The sequence below is a fragment of the Bison bison genome, unplaced genomic scaffold (genome assembly GCF_000754665.1).
Source record: "Bison bison bison isolate TAMUID 2011002044 unplaced genomic scaffold, Bison_UMD1.0 scf7180017858349, whole genome shotgun sequence".
In the NCBI taxonomy this organism is placed as follows: domain Eukaryota; kingdom Metazoa; phylum Chordata; class Mammalia; order Artiodactyla; family Bovidae; genus Bison; species Bison bison.
In genome coordinates this window covers 179,866-200,812 of record NW_011488922.1, presented here as the reverse complement: position 1 = coordinate 200,812, position 20,947 = coordinate 179,866, and the positions used below count along the sequence as shown (strand labels likewise).

The following is a 20,947-nucleotide window of genomic DNA, read 5'->3' as shown; positions in this document are numbered from 1 at the left end:
CCTCCCTTCACCACGTCAGACGTGGACCCCAGCCACCCACCCTTCCCTGACTCAAGACTATGTGCAGCTCCTCTCGAGGTCATTCTCTCAAAGGAGCTGGGCGTAGTCCTGGGTCTCGGGATGCCTGGGTGCACACACCTGGGTCCCTAGCACCTGTCAGGGGCAGGAGCGTGGAGGTCACACGTCTGTGTTATGATCCCCAGCTGTTGTGCCTTTATTCCTCAGTGCCTTGGCCTCTCTGAGACTCAGTCTCCCCAGCTGTAAAATGGGGCTAGTACTGGCCCCCAGGGAGCTGTTGAGAAGATTATACAAGATAAACCCTATAAAGTGGCATCTAGCTCGGAGCCTGGCACGAAGTAAGCTTGATAAATGTTACCTGTTGTTAACTGTTCATACCGAAGAGAAACCAAGGCTCCCGAAGGGTCCTGAGTGGGTCAGCGTCCGGGCATCTTGACTCCAATCTCAGGACCCCGGCGTGGTGGGAGTGGCGGGGGGTCTGTGGTAGATTTTATAAAGCAGGGCCTTAAATGATGAGCTTGACGTTGGGGGAGGGGAGCGGGAGAGATTGGATGAGGCGGGGCAGCTGGGAGGAAGGAGGACGTGAGATGACGGGTCCAATACGGGCCCAGGGTGCCAGGACCCCTGGCTCCTCCTGCCGTCCTGCTCTCTGGGTGTCTCTCTCTTGGCTTCTGATACTCCAAATCGTTCCCTCGGTACAGCTCTCTCTAACTGCGCGTCTGTCTCCCTGGCCCACCCCTCTGCCCCCGCCCCGCCTCCCCTCCAGCAGAAGGCAGACCTGGCTGTGGCTGCGTTCACCATCACAGCTGAGCGGGAGAAGGTCATCGACTTCTCCAAGCCCTTCATGACCCTGGGGATCAGCATCCTCTACCGGGTGCATATGGTATGGTTCCCCTGGAGACTTGGCCGGGGGTGGGGCGGGGGAGGCATTGAGGCCCGAGGGAGACAGAGGCTGCAGGCTGGACCTTGCCTGCCGTAGTGGGCCTGTGGACCCCGGGGCTTTGGGAGGGCCTGGGGGGGACTCTGTTCACACTCCCTCCCCCACCAGGGCCGCAAGCCCGGCTACTTTTCCTTCCTGGACCCCTTCTCTCCGGCCGTTTGGCTCTTCATGCTTCTTGCCTATCTGGCCGTCAGTTGCGTCCTGTTCCTGGCCGCCAGGTGAGCCCACTACCTGCTGCCTGGGAGGGAGGGGGCAGGGCGGACGCAGGAGCTGGGCTCTCTGCAGCTGACCTTCCTGTCTGTCCTGATTGTCTCGGCTCCACTTGGAGTCTTGGGTTCCCTGCACCCGCCCTCCCTTCTCCCTTTCCGGCCCGTCTCTGTGTTTCCTCCCTGTGTCTCTGGCTTCTGCTCCGTGGTCCTCTCCAGGGCTCTCCCCTTCTCGTTCTTCTGTCCTCTTCCTCTTTTGCCCCCACTGTCTGTGTGTGTGTGCCTCTCCCTGCTCGTCTGTGTCTCTCTTCCTCTCCATGTGTCTTCCCGTCTCTTCTCATCATGGTGGCTCTCTCTCTCTCCTGTTCTCTTTCTTCCCACCCGCTGTGTCTCTCCACAGGCTGAGCCCCTACGAGTGGTACAACCCGCACCCGTGCCTGCGGGCGCGCCCCCACATCCTGGAGAACCAGTACACGCTGGGCAACAGCCTCTGGTTCCCCGTGGGGGGCTTCATGCAGCAGGGCTCGGAGATCATGCCCCGGGCGCTGTCCACGCGCTGCGTCAGCGGAGTCTGGTGAGAGGCTGTCTGCCCGCCCCAACTGGGGTGGGTGGGGTGTTTTGGGGGTCCCTCCTGAGATCTGGGCCCATTCCTGTTCCCCACGCCAGCCATGTGATGGGACACGGGGTAGGGCGAGCTAAGCCCCAGCTCTGCAGCTCACTGGCTGTACGACCCTCTCCATGCCTCAGTCTCCTCATCCGAGAAATGGGAGTAAAAATGCCCACGTCTCATGTAATCAAGACAGCATGAGTGTGGTAGTCACTGTCTGGGACATTGCCCCAGGCAATCACAGAGACTAGAATCCTTGAGCCACAACAGCCTTCACTGTCCAGAGGCCAAGGCTGAGGCCCAGTCAGACACCTGCTCCCTCAGAGCCCCACAGGGACCCAGTACCTTGAACAGAGCTTATTTTGACTCTGAGACAAGCTCCGAGAAGCTTCATACCAGAGAGCAGACACTGACAACCGGTGGTGTCTGGTTCATAGCTTTACATTTTTTGGATTAGTTGTCATTTAAAAATTGGGCAAATTCACTTACAAATTCAGACTTCTTTCTTCTTAAAAGAAAAATACCTAATTAAATTAGTTTATCTGTTGGCCACGTGGCATGTAGAAGCTTAGTTCCCCAGATCCTATAGGGATCGAAGCCATGCCCCCTGCACTGGGAGCTCGGCTGTTCTTAACCACTGGACTACCAGGGAAGCCCCAGGCTTCTTTCTTTTTCTGTTTTGTTTTGGCTACGCCACACGGCTTGCAGGAATCTGTTTCCCAGCCAGGGATTGAACCCCGGGCCTCGGCAGTGAGAGCCTGCTGCCCTAACCATGAGGCCACCAGGGAACTCCCCACATTCAGATTTCTCACTTCTGAAAGCTTTGGGAGCTCTGGTGTTGCACAGCTGGCACTCCCACCTGGTGTCAATGCCGCTCCATTGGCCCCAGGCCCTCTGCCTCCCTCTGTCACTTTCTGGCCTCGCTTCCGTAAGCGCTCATGTCTGCCACCCTGTCTTTGATTTATTTAGCCCCATGATATGTGGGTGGAGAAGGCAATGGCACCCCACTCCAGTACTCTTGCCTGGAAAATCCCATGGACGGAGGAGCCTGGTAGGCTGCAGTCCATGGGGTCACGAAGAGTTGGACACGACTGAGCAACTTCCCTTTCACTTTTCACTTTCATGCATTGGAGAAGGAGATGGCAACCCACTCCAGTGTTCTTGCCTGGAAAATCCCATGGACAGGGGAGCCTGGTGGGCTGCCATCTCTGGGGTCGCACAGAGTCGGACACGACTGAAGTGACAGCAGGGGGATGGTATGTGGGATCTTAGTTCTCCAACCAGGGATGGCACCTGTGCCCCCTGCATCAGGAGTGCAGAGTCTTAACTACTGGACCACCAGGGAAGTCCCCATCCTGTCTTTTAAATAGCAGATGGGCTTGGTTGCAGCTCATGTGACTCTTCTCAGCTCCTTTTCCTCCTTCAGTTCAGTTCAGTTCAGTCGCTCAGTTATGTCCGACTCTTTGCGACCCCATGAATCGCAGCATGCCAGGCCTCTCTGTCCATCACCAACACTCAGAGTTCATTCAGACTCACGTCCATCGAGTCGGTGATGCCATCCAGCCATCTCATCCTCTGTCGTCCCCTTTTCCTCCTGCCCCCAATCCCTCCCAGCATCAGAGTCTTTTCCAATGAGTCAACTCTTCGCATGAGGTGGCCAAAGTACTGGAGTTTCAGCTTTAGCATCATTCCTTCCAAAGAAATCCCAGGGCTGATCTCCTTCAGAATGGACTGGTTGGATCTCCTTGCAGTCCAAGGGACTCTCAAGAGTCTTCTCCAACACCACAGTTCAAAAGCATCAATTCTTCGGCGCTCAGCCTTCTTCACAGTTCAACTCTCACATCAATACATGACCACAGGAAAAACCATAGCCTTGACTAGACGGACCTTTGTTGGCAAAGTAATGTCTCTGCTTTTGAATATGCTATCTAGGTTGGTCATGACTTTTCCTCCTTAGAACCACAGAAAGCCGAGGAGCACGCCTAGAACAAGGAACATTCTCCAAGTTTTATGGATTAGAAGGCCGAGACCTAGAGAGAGGAAGTGGTTCCCTAGAGAGCGCGTTAGGCTAGAGGCAGGGTGAGGCTGAGCCAGCTTCCCGCCCCGGTGCCGCCCACCCCCCAGTCCCTGGGTGCTGCCTGAGCCTGGCTCTGCTCCCTAGGCCCTTGGTGACCTCTCCAGGGGCACCCAGGACGTTGGGCCTGGTCCACGTCTGTTACAGTCAGTGTGTCAATAGTCATTCAGCACAAAGTGCTTCTGAGCCCTTTCTATGTGCCACTTACTCAGGTGGAAAATTAAGAGGCAAAGGAGCTGAGAATAAATAAGTAAAGAGATAAATAAACACAAGGACGTCATATTTTGTGCCAGGATTGTATCCCAATGATACTGTCTGATTCAAAACTTGTTCATTCAAGACCAGCCATAACGGTGGCAGGTCTTTCTCTCAACGAAGTGGGACTAACTACCATCTGGCAGTTGTTTGCAATTTGCTTGGCCCACTAGCTTTGAAACTTTTGAATCTCAATGATTTCTTTTAAATGTCTTGGAATTGGCATCACTTCAGGAGTTACACCCTGCCTTCAGTTTTCTGTTGCTGTTGCAACAAATTACCACAAACTTAGTGGTTTTAAAAACAATGTAAATTTATTCTCTTACAGCTCTGGAGGTCAGAAGTGCAAGATAGATATCACTGGGCTAAAGTCAAGGTGTTGGGAGGGCCAATTCTGAAGGCTCTAGGGGAGAATCCATTTCCTTGCCTTTTCCAGCTTTTAGAAGCTGCCTGCATTCCTGGGCTTGTGGCCTCTTCCTCTAGCTTCAAAGCCAGCAGCACAGCATCCTCAAATCTCTCTCTGACTCTGACCTCCTTCTTCTCCTTATAAGGACCCCTGTGATTCCATGGGCCCACCTGGATGCTCCAGGTCAATCTCCCAAACTCAGGATGCTTAACTTAATTCTATCTTCAAAGACCCTTTTTAACAAAAAAAATTATTTATTTGGATGCACTGGGTCTCAGTTCTGGCACTCAGAATCTTTGATCTTCATTATGACATGCCGGGTCTTCAGTTGCAGCATGCTAACTCCTAGTTACGGCATACGGAATCGAGCTTCCTGACCAAGGATCGAATCTGGGCCCCCTGCACTGGAAGTACAGAGTCTTAGCCACTGGACCACCAGGGAAGTCCCCTGTAAAGAGCCTCTTACTCTGTGAAGGAACATACAAGTTCCAGGGATGTGCATATAGACGTCTTAGGGGCAAGGATTTCTTCTGCCTACCACACATCCTAAGTGAATTTTATTAGCATTTTAAATGTAACGATGTATCAGATGCACATAAGCTGAGCTACTGAAGAAGCCAACAGGGTGCAGTGAAGAAGAATGAAGATGCTTAGGAAGGGCACCTCTGAGGGAGGTGACATCTAGGCTGAGTCCTAACGGTGCAAACAGAGGCAGACCTGCCAAGGAGAGGGAGGCACATTCACCCAGGCGGGAGAGGGCTGCCTGTGTGAGGAGGTGGCTGCAAGGGCAGGGAGGGACCTGCCGTGACAAATCTGGCTGAGTCCCCAGGTCAGATGGGGGACCAGTGACCACCTCTCTATAGCCCATCCCTTCTGCTCCTCAGTCAGGGACCCTCTTCCCCAGCTGGGTGTTCTATGCCCCAGGGATGTGGTTGCCACAGGAACAGTAGCAGCCCCCCAGAGCCCGCTTCTTGGGCCCCTCATCTCGTGTCCATCCAGGCCACAGCCTCCTGCAGCCACACCCAAGGGCGCATCATCATTTGGGACAGTTCTGCCTTGATTCTTTATTATTTTTGGCCATGCCCCATGGCCTGTGGGATCTTAGTTCCCCAAACAGGGGTTGAACTCGCACCCCCTGCACTGGAAGCCCCGAGTCTTAACCACTGGACTGCCAGGGAGGCCCCAGTTCTGCCTTGAAAATCAGTATTTCCGAGTTCACGCTCTGACCCCAGCCCTGTCCCTCCTGGGCTCCCCCATCACTCCCTTGAAGTTGGTCCTTACACCTCCTTTGCCCTTGTCAACTTCTCAGGCCAGGTCACCCTCTCCTCACGCCCTCCTGGTAAAGAAAGCCCCCAAACCTCAGGTCTCGCTCTGTTCCCTTCCCCACGTCCACCAGGGTCACATGTGCCCCCTTTATTGATATGGCCAGCACACCCTGTTAGCCATCCTCTTTCTAGAAACTCTTTGCTCCTAGGCTGCTGTGTCTTCCTGGTTCCCTGCGACCTCTGGATCCTCTGTTCCATTTCACCATGGGCTCCTTTGGCCCTTGCTCTCTCTCACTCCACACCAGTGATTCTTCAGTGCTCACAGACTCAATGCCCTCTTTAAAAAACAAACAAAACACTATTTACTTGTTTATTTTGACCACTCCACACTGCGTGTGGGATCTCAATCCCTGACCAGGGCTTGAATGCAGGCCACAGCAGTGAAAATGCAGACTCCTAACCACTAGCCTGTGCACATGCTAAGTTACTTCAGTTGTGTCTGAGTCTCTGTGACCCCTGGACTGTAGCCCACCAGGCTCCTCTGTCCATGGGATTCTCCAGGCAAGAATACTGGAGTGGGTTGCCATGCCCTCCTCCAGGGGATCTTCCCAACCCAGGGATCGAACCCATGTCTCTTAAGTCTCCTGCATTGGCAGGTGGGTTCTTTACCACTAGCGCCACCTGGGAAGCCCCCCTTAACCACTAGACCACTAGGGAACTCCTTCAATGCCTTCTTTTTTAAAAAAATAAATTTATTTGTTTGTGGCTGTGCTGGGTCTTCGTTGCTGCATGGCCTTTCCTCTAGTGGCGAGTGGAGGCTACCCTCTAGCTGAAGTGCACAGGCTTCGCAGTGCCGTGGCCTCTCTTGTGGCGGAGCACGGGCCCTAGGGCGCTTGGGCTCCAGTAGTTGCAGTTCATAGGCTCTGGAGCACAGGATCAATAGTTCTGGTTCATGGGCTCAATTACTCTGTAGCATGTGGGATCTTCCTGGATCAGGGATCAAACATGTGTCTTCTGCATTGGCAGGCAGATTCTTTACCACTTAGCCACCAAGGAACCCAATGCCCTGTTTTTATAACAAATATTTGGTAACATCTCTTTTCCACCCTAATGAAATTCATCAACCTACACACATGATTCAGAACAAGTCAATATAATGCCCTGATTTCAATACAAAGGAGAAAAGGGGAAGTGATTGATGATAAAACAGTAGGAAAGCAATACCTAAATGCTTGGGCGGGACTGTGCTCCAAGACAGATTGCAGTGGTCAGGTGGCCGAACCTACAGGTAGTGGATACCTTTGCAATTATGAGAAGACAGACTGTTTAATAGAATGATGTCAATACCTGAGGCGTTAAGCTTTGAAATCATTGGCAGATAAGTGTATCTGTACAAATACAAATCACCATGAATGTGAGACTCATCAACGCAGCTGGTCCAAGTGTCCACACCGTGACTCAAGCAGGGCTGCTGTCAGAGACACGATTTCCCCAAATTGTGAACAGTTCTTGGCAAGGTTTCAAATAAAACAACATCCAGCTTTCTTCCTCAATCTAAACAATAGGTAAACATTTCTAAACATTTCTAGAAATGTTGGTTTCTATTCTAGCCATGCCAAAAATATTTTTGTTTTTATGTCCGTACATGCTCAGTCATGTCCGACTTTTGGCAACCCCATGGACGGTCGCCCACCAGGCTCCTCTGTCCATAGGATTCTCCAGGTGGGAACACTGGGGTGGATTGCCATTTCCTTCTCCAGGGGATCTTCCTGACCCAGAGATCGAACCTGAGTCTCCTGTGTTGGCAAGCAGATTCTTTACCAATAGTGCCACCTGGGAAGCCCTGGTTTTTATGTACCAGGGAGTTAAGAGTCAGATAATCATGTACAGGATTTTCCATGTTTAGACTAGGCTGTCTGGTCGACACCTGTCCCCACCCACTGACATCAGGACGCCACACAATCACTGGTCACCAGAGTGCCCCGCGCCTCACCAAGCACTTTCTGCAAACAACCCTGGGGCCACTCCCTGCCCGGGAACCACCACTCTATACCCCCAGCTTCCCTTCCCAAGTCCTCAACTGCAGATCCCTCCATGAGGCACCCTCAAACTCAGCTTGCCCAAAATGGAGCTCACGTCCTTACTCCAAAATTGGTCCCCAGGTTCTGTCTTGGTGAACGGCCCCATCACCCCCACCACCGCCACCGCCCGTCTGCAGTGCTGTCCCTGGGGTTTCAGGGTGCCTGGGTTGTATCAGGCACTGAATCGTTTTGTCTTGAGTGAATGACAGCATTGACCCGTGGGGTAGATTTGAAGAGACTTGGCTTCCAGAGAGATTATGGTGGACCCTGGATCTTTGTGTGAGTCGAGTTTGGGTTGCTTTTGGAAAAGGCATATTATTCATCCGTTTATCCTACACTCCACCCGCATCCCAGCACCTAGCACAGGAGTGAGCATGCGTGCTCAGCAGAGGACAGCTGCTCTTCTCATCATTATCCGCTGGAGGAGGGGGTGGTCTGGAAGGACCTCTCAGCATCTTTCCTGTCTTCAGGCCCCACAGATCTGTATCTGTACTTTGGCAGGGAGCCTAGCCCCTCTCATCTGCCTGGTGGGAGGATAGAGGGCCAGGCCAAGGCAGGTGATTGCCTTTGGGTCTAGAGCCAGGCCAGTGGGTACTTCTTTTCCCAAGTCCGTCCTGAGTCACAGGACCACGAAAGCACACACATGCATGGCACTTGGTCTGTGTCGTAACTCACTCTTAGAACAGCCCTGTGAGGAGCGACCTACAATTATTATCATTATTAATATTATTATAAATACTGTTATTTGGGCCACACTCTGAGGCTTATGGGATCTTAGTCCCTCCACCAGGGATTGAACCCACCCACTTAACACTGAAAGCATGGAGTCCTAACCACTGGCCTGTGAGGGAATTCCTGTGGGGGCCTATGATTATACTTAACCTCACGGGTGAATCCATGGTTTCACAGCTCATCAGTGATGGAGCCAGGATTTGGGGATTTTCCAGGGACCTTGATTTCTACTTTATTTCCACTGTGGTCAGTGAATATTCTCTGTAGGATTTTAATCCTTTGTCATTTGTTGAGACTTGTTTTATGACTCAGCATAGAGTCTATCCTGGTAAATGTTCTACATGCACATGCAAAAAATGTGTGTTTTGCTGTTGGTGGGTGCAATGTTTTGTAAATGGGAATTAGGACCAGTAGGTTACTCTTGTCTTCATGTCTTCTATATGCTTACTGACTTTCTGTTTACTGATTCTGTCAATTACTGAGAGAAGAGTGTTGAGATCACTACTTGTGGAGAAATTTTATGTTTCTCTTTTCAGTTCTATCAGGTTTTGCTTTATGAATTTTGAAGCTGTGTAATTAGGTGCATCCATGTTTGGGACTGTTGTGTCTTTTTGATAAATTGACCCTTTTGCTATTATGTAGCTCAGTTGGTAAAGAATCCGCCTGCAACGCAGGAGACCCTGGTTCGATTCCTGGGTCGGGAAGATCCCCTGGAGAAGGGAAAGGCTACCCACTCGAGTATTCTTGGGCTTCCCTTGTGGCTCAGCTGGTAAAGAACCCACCCAATGCAGGAGACCTGGGTTCAATTTCTGGGTTGGGAAGATCCCCTGGAGAAAGGAAAGGCTACCCACTACAGTATTCTGGCCTAGAGAATTGGCCAGAATTGACTATATAGTCCATGGGGTCTCAGAGTCAGACACGACTAAGTGACTTTCACTTTCACTTCCTCTTTATTCCTGATAAATTCCGTGTTTTGGGGTTACCTTTTTTGATATTCATATAGCCATCCCAGCTTTTTTTAAGAAGTATTTATTTGGCTGCACTGCATCTTAGTTGCAGCATGTGGGATCTAGTTCCCTGACCAGGGATCGAACCAGGGCCCCCTGTTCAATCACTGTAGCCTTAGTGATTGGAGTCTTAGCCACTGGACCAACCAGGGCCATCCCCAACATTTTTAGTGCAGTGTTCCATATTATATCTTTCCCCCATCCTTTCGTTGTCAGCTTACCTACACTGTTATATTTAAAGTGGTTTTCTTATAGACAGCACGTACTTAGGCCTAGGACCAGGGATTGGCAAACTTTTTTTGAGTATTGGGCCAAATTATAAATATTTCAGGCTTTGCTGGTCATATGGTATCTGTTGCATCTATCTAACCCTGATTATGGTACAAAAGCAGCCTTGATTGAAGGAGTGTGGTTGTGTTCCAATTAAACTTTTTTTTTTTTTGGCTGCACAGCAGGGCATGTGGGATCTTAGTTCCCCAACCAGGGATCCAACGCATGCCCCATGCCCCCTACATTGGAAGCTCAGAGTCCTAACCGCTGGATCGCCAGGGAATTCCCCCAATAAAACTTTATGAACACTGACAGTGAAATTTGAATTTTATGTGTCACATGTCATGAGCTGTTACTCTTCCTTCAGTTTGTTCTTAAGCATTTTAAAATGTGAAAGCCATTCTTAGCCTATGGGCTGCACAGAAACATTAAGTCAGATCTTGCCTGTGGGCCGTAGTTTGCCAACCCCAGGCCGAGACCATTTACCTGCAGTATAATTACTGGTATTTGTTTGATGTTGTTTAATTGTTAGGTCGTGTATTTTTTCAATCCCATGGACTGTAGCCCGCCAGGCTTCTCTGTCCGTGGGATTTCCCAGGCAGGAATACTAGAGTGGGTTGCCATTTCCTTCTCTAGGAGATCTTCCTGACCCAGGGATCAAACCTGGGTCTCCATGTCTCCTGCATTGCAGGTGGATTCTTCACCACTGAGTCACCTGAAAGCTCATAAAACCCAGCATTTACTTATAAAAATTAGTTGCATTCATTCAGAAAAAATTCAGACTTTATAAACTTGGTGTAAAATGTTACTAGCTGTTTCTAAAACAAGAAATAACTAATAATGTGTGTATGTGTGTTGTCTTACTTGGGGCTTATTGAGATTCTTGGATCTGCAAGTTTATAATTTTCACTAAATTTGAGAAATTTTGGACATTACTTTTTCCAATATTTTTTTCTGTTACCCCCTTACTCTCTTCTGTCTCTGGGACTCCCGTCATGGATGTGAGACCACTTGGTGTTATTCTTCAGGCCACTAAGGCTCTGTGTTCATTGTCGGTCATTTTTTTCCCTCTTTGTGTTTCATTTTTTGTGTATGTGTTTCTTTTGAATAGATTCTTTTGCTGTCTTCAAAATCTGTTTTCTGTGCAGTGTCTAATCTGTGTAGATCCTTCCAGTAAAAATTTCCTTTTAGATGTTGTATATTTCATATAGAGATTTCTGTTCTTTTCTTCCATTTCCCTCTGCAACACGTTCATGTTTTTCTTTACATCCTCGATCATTCTGAATGTCTTTGTAATAGCTGTTTAATGTCCTTGCTGCTAATTCCATCATCTCTGCCAATTCTAGTTCGGCTTCCGTTGAGCAACTTTTTCCTAGTTGTGAGTCAGTTTCCTGCACGTTTGTTTATCTGGTATTTTTTTTTTATTGGATGACAGACATTGTGGATTTTATATTGTTTACATTGTTGCATGTATTAAAGAATCTTTGGGTTTGTTGGGTTTTTTTTTTTTCCCTGCAAGACAGTTACTTGTGGATTCTTTTGAGTCTTTCCAGGCCTGTTTTTAAGCTCTTTTAGGGTAGGTCTAGCTGTCTATGGGCGCATAGAGTCAGACACGACTGAAGCGACTTAGCAGTAGCAGTAGCAGCATAACAACTAATTCTAATGTGTTATCCTTTATCTCTATTGAATGTCTTATGCATTCAAAGAAATCTCTCTACTCTGGTTAGGAGCTCAAAAGATTCCCATCCCTGTATGAGCCCTGGAAATTGTTCTCCCTTTGAACGTTCTTATCTGACCCCTTGGAGTTTTATCCAGTGCATACACAACTGACATTCAGCCAAAGATTCAAAAGAGAAGCTTTGCAGATTACTAGAACGCTGAGCATTCTGCTGCTTCCTCTTGGGCATTCTGTCTCATGCATGCCAGCCATCTCTCGGCCTTCTTGATCTCTGATCTCCATCTCTGCAGCTCAGTGAGTTTGCCAGACTCGGGGTTTTCCTTCCTGGCACGGCCGTCTATAAATTAAGTCCAGCTGGGTAATGGCAAGCAAGTCTTACTTCATTGTTTCTCTTCCCTCAGGGATCCTGGTCCTGTAATGCCTGTTGTCCTTTGTCTAAGGTCATTTCCTATACCCTGTCCAGTTTTCTATTAATAGTTCACAGTAAGAGGGTATTTCCAGACCATCTCATTCTCTTGTGTTTCTGACAGTGGAAGTCTCTGGAAAGAAAGTGTTAGTTGCTCAGTTGTGTCCAACTCTTTGTGACACCATGGACTGTAGCCCGCCAGGCTCCTCTGTCCATGGGATTCTCCAGGAAAGAATACTGGAGTGGGTTGCCATGCCCTCCTCCAGGGGATCTTCCCAACCCTGGGGTCAAATCCTGGTCTTCTGCATTGTAGAAGTCTTTACTGTCTGAGCTACCAGGAAGTCTCTGGAAGTAATACTTAAACCCAGGGAAGGGACTTCCCTGGTGGTCCAATGGCTTCAACTCTGCGCTCCCAATGGAGGGGGACCTTTGTTCAATCCATGCTCAGGGAACTATATCCCACATGCTCAGCTAAGACCTGGTGCAGCCAAATAAATAAATAAAAATCTTTTTAAAAATGTAAACCCAGGGATCTGGCTCCAGATTCTATGATCCCAGCCCCTCCCAACTCTTTGTGATGCCATGTACTGTAGCCCACCAGGCTGCTCTGTCCATGGGATTCTGTGATCCCAGTCAGCAATCAGCCTTCTAGCCTTCTAGATGCTGGGGTCACTGAGGGGGGCACCACCAAGGGGTGCATGGCCACAGGGGCGAAGTGGCAGGGGGGCTCCAGCCCGTGGCTCACCCCTCCCACCCCTCAGGTGGGCCTTCACCTTGATCATCATCTCCTCCTACACGGCCAACCTGGCCGCCTTCCTCACCGTGCAGCGCATGGAGGTGCCCGTGGAGTCGGCCGACGACCTGGCAGACCAGACCAACATCGAGTACGGCACCATCCACGCCGGCTCCACCATGACCTTCTTTCAGGTGGGGCCCCCGGGGCCGCCCTGGCTTGGTGTTGGGGTCACCGCCACGCACAGCAGCTTAGGGTAGGGCAGGGCATTCCTCATAAGGTCCCCACAGGGCCTGGAGGAGGAAAGCTGTCCTGTTTGGCCTGGATGGAGGTCTCCCTGAAGCAGGCTGGGCCCTGGAGAGAGAATGGGGTGGAGCTTCTGCTTCTCTGGATATACCCTGGGAACACTGGGAAGACAGGGCTGGGTGTTAAGCTGCGCCAAGACCCAAGGGTGGGAGAGAGAAAAAGGGTTGGAAAACAGGTCACGCCCCCTCCTTCCCAAGCCTTCAGTCCTCGGGTTCCTCGATGGGCTGGTGGGTGTGGGGATGGTTTGGACCTGGCCTTGAGTAGTCTGTCTGTCTGTCTTGTCTCTCTCTGTCCTTGGCTCTGTCTTCCTCTGGTCTCCTCACTCTCTCCGCTTGAGGGAGACCTCCTGGAGGGCAGAGGGCTCGGGGAAAGGCAGGAGTGGAAAGACCCTCACCTGTGCTCCCCTCCCCGTGCTCCCCTTGCCCAGAATTCACGATACCAGACGTACCAGCGGATGTGGAACTACATGCAGTCGAAGCAGCCCAGCGTGTTTGTCAAGAGCACAGAGGAGGGCATCGCCCGCGTCCTCAACTCCCGCTACGCCTTCCTGCTCGAGTCCACCATGAACGAGTACCACCGGCGCCTCAACTGCAACCTCACCCAGATCGGGGGCCTCCTCGACACCAAGGGCTACGGCATCGGCATGCCGCTGGGTATGGCAGCCCTGGGTCCCCGGGCGGCCGGAGCTAAGCCGCAAGTGTGAGCAGGCCACAGGGAGGGCCAGACCCTCCCTGAGTGGCAGCCCTGGGGCCCTGGGCGGCTGGAGCCAAGCCACAAGTATGAGCAGGCCACAGGGTGGGCCAGACCCTCCCTGAGCAGGCTGGGTGTGCTCTGTGTAGCCTCCTGCCTGTGTGGCCTTGGGCAGGTGTCGCCACCTTCCTGAGCCTCTGTGCCCTCCACCAGGATAAACAGGCCTAGGAGCCATCCACTCCAGCCCTGCAGAGCAGCTGGGAGAACCCTGTGAGGCTCGCCACCTTCTCCCATTGCCCCAGGGCCCCTCCAGGGGGGAGGGTATGGTTTTGCTGACTTCACATTCTCTGCACCAAACCCACAGCCTGGCCCAGCGCAGGTGCTCAGGAAATGACAATGGATGTTGTTGGATGGGTGGAAGGGAGGGAGGAAGAATGATGGATGGATCTGCCAGGGAGACCTGGACGAGTTTTTCCAGGGCTGGTGCTGGAAACTCACCACTGATTCTGTCACCCAATTTTGGCTTTTAAACCTACCTATATTCTGATGATTGCTGCATTACTCACCTGTGACTACATAACAAATGAGCCCAAATTTTAGCAGCTTTGCAGTAGGGTCAGTGCTGTTATCGGGGAAACTGTGGTGCCTGGTGCTCTGAGAGACAGGATCCGGAGTCACACCAACCTGGATTACAATCCCAGCTTCCTCCCTGACTCAGGCGACAATGTCATCTGCCTCCTTCAGATAACGAGGGTGGTAATACCTACCTCGGGCTTCCCTGGTGGCTCAGCGGTAAAGAATCCACCTGCCAATGCAGGAGATGTGGGTTCAGTCCCTGAGTGGGGAAGATGCCCTGGAGAAGGAAATGGCAACCCACTCCAGTATTCTTGCCGGGAAAATCCCTTGGACAGGGGAGCCTGGGGGGTTACAGTCCATGGGGTCGCAAAGGGTCAGACACAACTTAGGGACTGAACAGCAACAGTACGTGCCTCACAGGATCACTGTGAGACCTGAATACATTTCTGTAGACCAAGGGTCTAGCACATAGTAGGTGTCTGCTAAATACCCATCACCACACTTGCCCTAGTTTCTGGCACCTGGAATCATCACAGTGGGGACTCCCCTGGTGGTCCAGTGGTTAAGACTTCACCTTCCAATGCAGGGGGCGCAGGTTTGATCCCTGGTCGGGAAGCTAAGATGCCTTACAGTCCAAAAACCAAAACATAAAACAGAAGCAATATTGTAACAAATTCAATAGAGACCTTAAAAGTGGTCCACAGAAAAAAAATATTTTTTTTAAAAAGAATTACCATAATTAGTTCAGGGTAGGATGTGGGTGGGACCCAAGGATAGTTTAAGGGAAGGATCTGAGGGCAGGGAGGAGAGAGGTGGCTCGGGTCTGGGGCCATGCAGAGGAGAGGTGTGACTGGGCATGTGGCAGGTCTGATGCCCTACTGTGTGCCAGGACTGTGCTGGGTACTCAGAGGCCACAGCAGGGAGCTAGCTGCTGAGCCCCCACCTCAGCTGTCTACTGGGGCGAAGATGGCAGACAGACAGTTAACACATAGCCTTATAAGGTGACATCATGTGGTCACTACTGCTCTGAAGTAAATTAGCGGAAGAGATGGACAGGGAGTGGGGTGCTTGTTGTCATCTTTTTTTAATCTGGCTGCACCACATAGCTTGCCGTATCTTAGTTCACCAACCAGGGATTGAACCCAGGCCCCCCATAGTGAAAGCACAGAGCCCTAACCACCGGACTGCTGGGGAAGTCCCTGGCATTTTAAACAGAGTTAGAGAAGACCTTTCTGAGGCACCATGTGAGCTGCACCTTGAGTGAAGTAAGGAAACGAACATTCCAGGCAGAAGCAAAAGTCCTAAGGGAGCCCCAGGTGGCAGGACCGGTGAATGCAGGATCTTGTTGAACCTGTGAACATCTTTTTTTTTCTAGCTGCAAACAGAAGTCATTGGAGAGTTTTAAGCACCAGAGAGGTGTGATCTATGACTGTGTTTCTGAAATTGTCTCTCTGGCTGCTGTGTTGAGAAGAGCTTCAGTGAGGAGTGAGGGAGGGGGCCACAAGGAAGGGAGTGGTGGTGTTCAGTCGCTCAGTTGTGTCTGACTCTTTGTAATCCCATGGACTGCAGCATGCCAGGCTTCACTGTCCTTCACTATCTCCCAGAGTCTACTCAAACTCATGTCCATTGAGTTGATGATGCCATCCAACCATCTCATCCTCTGTCCCCCGCTTCTCCTCCTCCCTTCAGTCTTTCTCAGCATCAGGGTCTTTTCCAATGAGTCAGCTCTTTGCATCAGGTGGCCAAAGTATTGGAGCTGCAGCTTCAGCATCAGTTTTTCCAATTCAGGGTTGATTTCCTTTAGGATTGACTGGTTTGATCTCCTTGCTGTCCTGGGAGGGGGAAATGGTGACAAATGTGACAGGTCGGGGGCTTGGCCCAGAGGTGGTTAAGGGGAGATGGTGAGCAGTAGTCAGATAGAGGGTGGACAGGGAAGATGCTGGGCACACGGCAGAGCCGGGAGGAGAGGAGCTGGGCCTTGGGGGGCAGGGCTCCAGTGTCCCAATGACCTGCCCCTGCCATGTGCCTGGTCCAGGCTCCCCGTTCCGGGATGAGATCACGCTGGCCATCCTTCAGCTTCAGGAGAACAACCGGCTGGAGATCCTGAAGCGCAAGTGGTGGGAGGGGGGCCGCTGCCCCAAGGAGGAGGACCACCGAGCCAAAGGTCAGCTGCCCCCGTGCACCCTGCCCTTCCTGGAGGCCCCTCACTGGCCCCTTCCTCCCCCGCCCACAAGGCCCGACCCCTGGCTCTCCCCTTCCACCCCCAGGCTTGGGCATGGAGAACATCGGGGGCATTTTTGTCGTGCTCATCTGTGGCCTCATCATCGCTGTCTTCGTGGCGGTCATGGAGTTCATATGGTCCACACGGAGGTCGGCAGAGTCAGAAGAGGTAAGGAGGCTAATGAAGGGTATGCGGGGAAAAGCGGGACCTCGGGGGTGGTGGGGGGTCCTGAAGACTGTGGCATTGGGAGCCATTCCTGGAAGAAGGCGGGGGAAGGGGTGGGAGCCAGGGAGGGGAGAGATGATCCTCCAGGGGTCCCAGAGCTCCAGAAAGAGGTGAGAGCAGGGACTTCGCTGGTGGTCCAGTGGTTAGGACTTGGTGGTCTCAAGGCAGAGGGTCCCGGTTCAATCCCTGGTCGGGGAACTAAGATCCCACAAGCTGCAGGGCAGCGAAACTTTAAAAAAAAGAGGAGAGGGCAGAAGGAAGACGAGAGAGAGGGTCCACGGACATGAGGAAAGGTAGAGCGGGAAGAGGGCGCCGGCAGCCGTGAGGATGCGGGGGAAGGAGTGAGAAGGGGCACCGAGAGAAGGCTGGGGAGAGAACGAGGTGGTGGATAAGGAAGAAATAGCAGGAGAGACAACGGGGCAAGGAGAACGCAGCTGTAGGCGGCAGCAAGGAAGCCGGCGTGCTGGCCGCTCTCACGCCCTGTGCCGGCGCGGGCTGCCCACCCACACTCCACCGCTGACCCGGCGGCCCGCCCCCTCTCTCCTCCTCCGCGATTCCCACCTTGCGCGCCCTCTGCCAGCCTCCAGCCCCGCCTCCCCCTCCCGCTGTGAGCCCTTGACCTTGCTTCTGCTCGCCTGAGAAAAGCAGAGGAGTCCGAGAGCCTGCCAGCCCTCACCTCCACATCCCGCCACCCGTCTGCCCTCTCCACTCGCCCCATTAGTTATTCCAAATGAGCATCCACCTCCTCGCTAACACTCCCTCCACCTGTGCCCGGTACCCTCTCGCCTTCCCAAGGACATGCCTCAGCTTTCCTTCCCTCCAGCATCATCAGTTTTCCTCTCTCTATCGGATCAAGCCAGGTGTCAGACAGATACACTATCGCTTCTCCCATCTTCAAGGAATCCTCTCTCTCGACTCAGATTCCCCTCCTGGTCACCAGCCCATTCCTCCCCTTCTGTGGTAGCCTTGACAGGGTGTTTCCAGTTTCTGTCCTTCCATTCATTCTTGGACACACTCCCATCCACCTTCTGTCCCCGCCCCTCTGCTGAAGCCAGTCTCGCCATCCACAACCTTCACATCTGAAATCCGGTGCCTGAGTCTCCGGCCTCATCACTGTGAGGTAGCCCAGGGCTCCCACACAGCTGGTCACCACCTCCTCAGCCCTCTCTGGTCCTGCTCCCGTCTCATCTTCCTCCTACCTCTCTGACATTCTCGTTGGGGGGCCCTAGGGCTCGGGCCTTGGACTTCTCTTCCTCACCTCCCTCGGTGATCTCTTCCAGCCAAATGGTTTGCAAGACCGAATGCTGATGACTCCTGCATTATTCATCCGTTGCCACGTAACAAGCTATCCCCCGTTTTAGCAACTTCCAACAACAAACTGATACCAGTTCGTAGTTTCCATAGGTCAGGAATCTGGAGCAGCTTAGCTGGGTGGTCTTGGCAGCTCAGTGTCTCTGCTAAGGTCACGTGCATGATTTCATGGGGAGTTGCTGTTGTCTGGGGGCTTCCCAGGTGCTGCTAGTGGTAAAGAACCTGCCTGCCAATCCAGGATATGTAAGAGATGCAGGTTCGCTTCCTGGGTCAGGAAGATCCCCTGGAGGAGGGGGCATGGCAATCCACTCCAGTATTCTTGCCTGGAGAATCCCATGAACAGAGGAGCCTGGCGGCTACAGTCCATAGGGTCGCACAGAGTCGGACACAACTGAAGTGACTTAGCACGCACGCACAGAGGCCCCAATGGGGCTAGAGGATCTGTTTCTAGGATGGCTCCCTGTCTCACAGTGTACTTGGGGTTTTAATTTATGGGAGTGACTGGGTGATGATTTGGAGACGCCAGTGCCAGGGAAAGAATAATTTAGTACTTATATCACCTAACAGAAGCCCGTGCTCCCCCCACCACCAACGCCACTGGGGCCACAAGGAAAGCGCCACCTTTAGTCAGGAAGCAGAAGAAGGGAAAGAGAAGCCTAGGGCAGAGGCTTTATTGGGAAAGGCAAGGCAAGTGGGGAAATGGCTTAGTACTCGGCCATGTGAACGCTGTTAGCAGGCTCTGGGCTAGAGGGGTGGTCTCTACTTGTCTGGTACCTGCCCTGGGTTGTTTTAGGGTTTGGTGTGTGAGTCAAATAAAGGGGGAGTATAGATTCAGAACTGGTTGGGTTTTCGTATGAAAGGCAGGTTCCCAACTCTTTGCTGTCCCTAAGAATTGGCTAGCTCTGGGAGGGTGGTCTCTCCCTGGCTAGCAAGATGTTTAAGATGTCAAAACATCCTGAGATAGAATAAAAATACACTCATTCACATGGCAGTGGGCAGGAGGCCTCAGTTCCTCACTCAGAGACTTCTCCATAGGGCTGTTTGAGTGTCCTCAGGCTGTGGCAGCCGACTTGTCCCAGAGCGAGGGATCCAAGAGAGAGCCAAAATGTCAGCCGACCTAGCCTTATTCTGTGGATCACACAGTGGCCTTCCTACAAAGGCAAAGGGGATTACACAAAGGTGTGAACACCCCAGGGGCAGGATCTTGGAGGCTGACTGCCATAACCTCCAGGTGTGTATCCCTTCCAGGGACCTCTCCCTGAACCCACAGTTTGTAAATTCAGCTCCCTGTACTCTGCACCTCCACGCGGATGTCCACCAGGCGGTGCGTGATGTCATGTGGCCAGCACGGAGCTCCTGCCCACCCACCAGGCAACACTGTCATTGCTGGGACCAAAACATGTAGAGTCACCCTTCACCCCTCCCTCTTCCTCACACCCTCTACCTGATCTCAGCAAAAACTGGGGCTCTACCTTTGAAACACACCCAGAATTCAAACTCTTCTCACCTCCTTGGCCACCACCACACTGGTCCAGTCACTGCCATCTTTTGCCTGGTGATCAGAGTGGTTTCTTAGGGGCCTCCCTGCTCTTGCCCTTGGCGTCCCTACAGTCTTCTCAGCACAGCTTCAGAGTGATCTGCTGAAAGCACAGCAGTCCTGTATCTAAAACTCTTCTGACTCAGTTGTTCAGTCACTCAGTTGTGTCTGACTCTTTGGGACCCCATGGACTGCACCACGCCAGGGTTGCCTGTCCTTCACCATCTCCTGGAGCTTGCTCAAACTCATTCCGTTGAGTCAATGATGCCATCCAACCATCTCGTCCTCTGTCATCCCCTTCTCCTACCTTCAATCTTTCCCAGCATCAGGGTCTTTTCCAGTGAGTCAGCTCATCTGACTCAGAGTAAAAGCCAAATGCTTACTGTGGACTCTGGGCCTTAAACGAGCCAGCCCCCATTGCTCCTCTGACCTCATCTCCTGCCATGCCCCCTTGCCCACCCCACCCCAACCACCCTGACCTGCTCCAGGTTCTTCCAGCACCTCCTCACCTGTATCCAGCTGAACTGTCTGCCCTCCCTCCTACCGGGTCCCATGCAGCTCATCCCCGCCCTGCCTTTGTCTACTTGCAAGTCCTCTTCTCAACGAGTCTCCCCTAAAGTCTCATCTCAACGTTCCACCTTGCTCCCCACCCACACCCCTATCTCTCTTCCGAATTTAATTTTTCTCCAAAACACTCATCACCGTCGAACATACCGTGTCTTTAGGTTTTGTCTCTGCATGCTGGAATATAACCTCCAGGAGGGCAGGGGCTTCCACCTGTTCTCTGCTGTGGCCCTAATGCTCCCAGACGGTGCCTGGGACACTGTAGGTGGTCTGCCTGTACGTTGTGAAAGTGTTAGTCACTCAGTTGTGTCTGACTCTTTGCGACCCCATGGGCTGCAGCTCTCCAGGTTCCTCTGTCTGTGGGATTTTCTAGGCAAGAGTACTGGAGTAAATAGCCATTGCCTTCTCCAGGGGATCTTCCCCACCCAGGGATCAAACCTGGGTCTCCTGCTATGCAGGCAGATTCTTTACCATCTGAGCCACCAGTAGGTGATCAGTACCGAGCACAGGAATCAGTGACAGAGGATGGAGAACAAGTAGGAGGGAAGGACTAGAAGCAGTTAGAAACTTTCGAGTGAAAAGACAAGAGGCGAGATAGTAGGAGGAGAGGAGCATGGCTCAGAGGTGAAGGGCCGATTTAAGAACAAATCCAGAGAATAAGGGAGACGGGAGAGAGAAGTGGAGGACAGACAGGAGTTGAGAGGCGAGAAGGAAGAGCACGGGGAGAGAAGGGACCTGCGAGGGAAGAGCCTAGGAAGCGAGGAGAGGATGGAAGGAAGGGAGAGGACGAGAGCGCAGGTGGGAAAGAGGAAGAGAGGTGAACACAGCGGTGGGGCGGG

The 20,947-nt window shown here is 52.1% G+C and overlaps 1 protein-coding gene across 1 annotated transcript in view; it reads left to right on the top strand.

Moving 5' to 3' along the window:
• Positions 1-19,128, top strand: part of GRIK5 (glutamate receptor, ionotropic, kainate 5) — a 56,506-nt gene extending 37,378 nt beyond the window's left edge. The window contains exons 12-19 of the mRNA XM_010863110.1: positions 788-901; positions 1,067-1,176; positions 1,565-1,738; positions 12,707-12,872; positions 13,412-13,637; positions 16,286-16,414; positions 16,518-16,639; positions 19,063-19,128. Coding sequence (XP_010861412.1) covers positions 788-901; positions 1,067-1,176; positions 1,565-1,738; positions 12,707-12,872; positions 13,412-13,637; positions 16,286-16,414; positions 16,518-16,639; positions 19,063-19,128 — 1,107 coding nt within the window. The remainder of the gene's footprint in view (positions 1-787; positions 902-1,066; positions 1,177-1,564; positions 1,739-12,706; positions 12,873-13,411; positions 13,638-16,285; positions 16,415-16,517; positions 16,640-19,062) is intronic.
• The last annotated feature ends 1,819 nt before the right edge of the window (positions 19,129-20,947 follow it).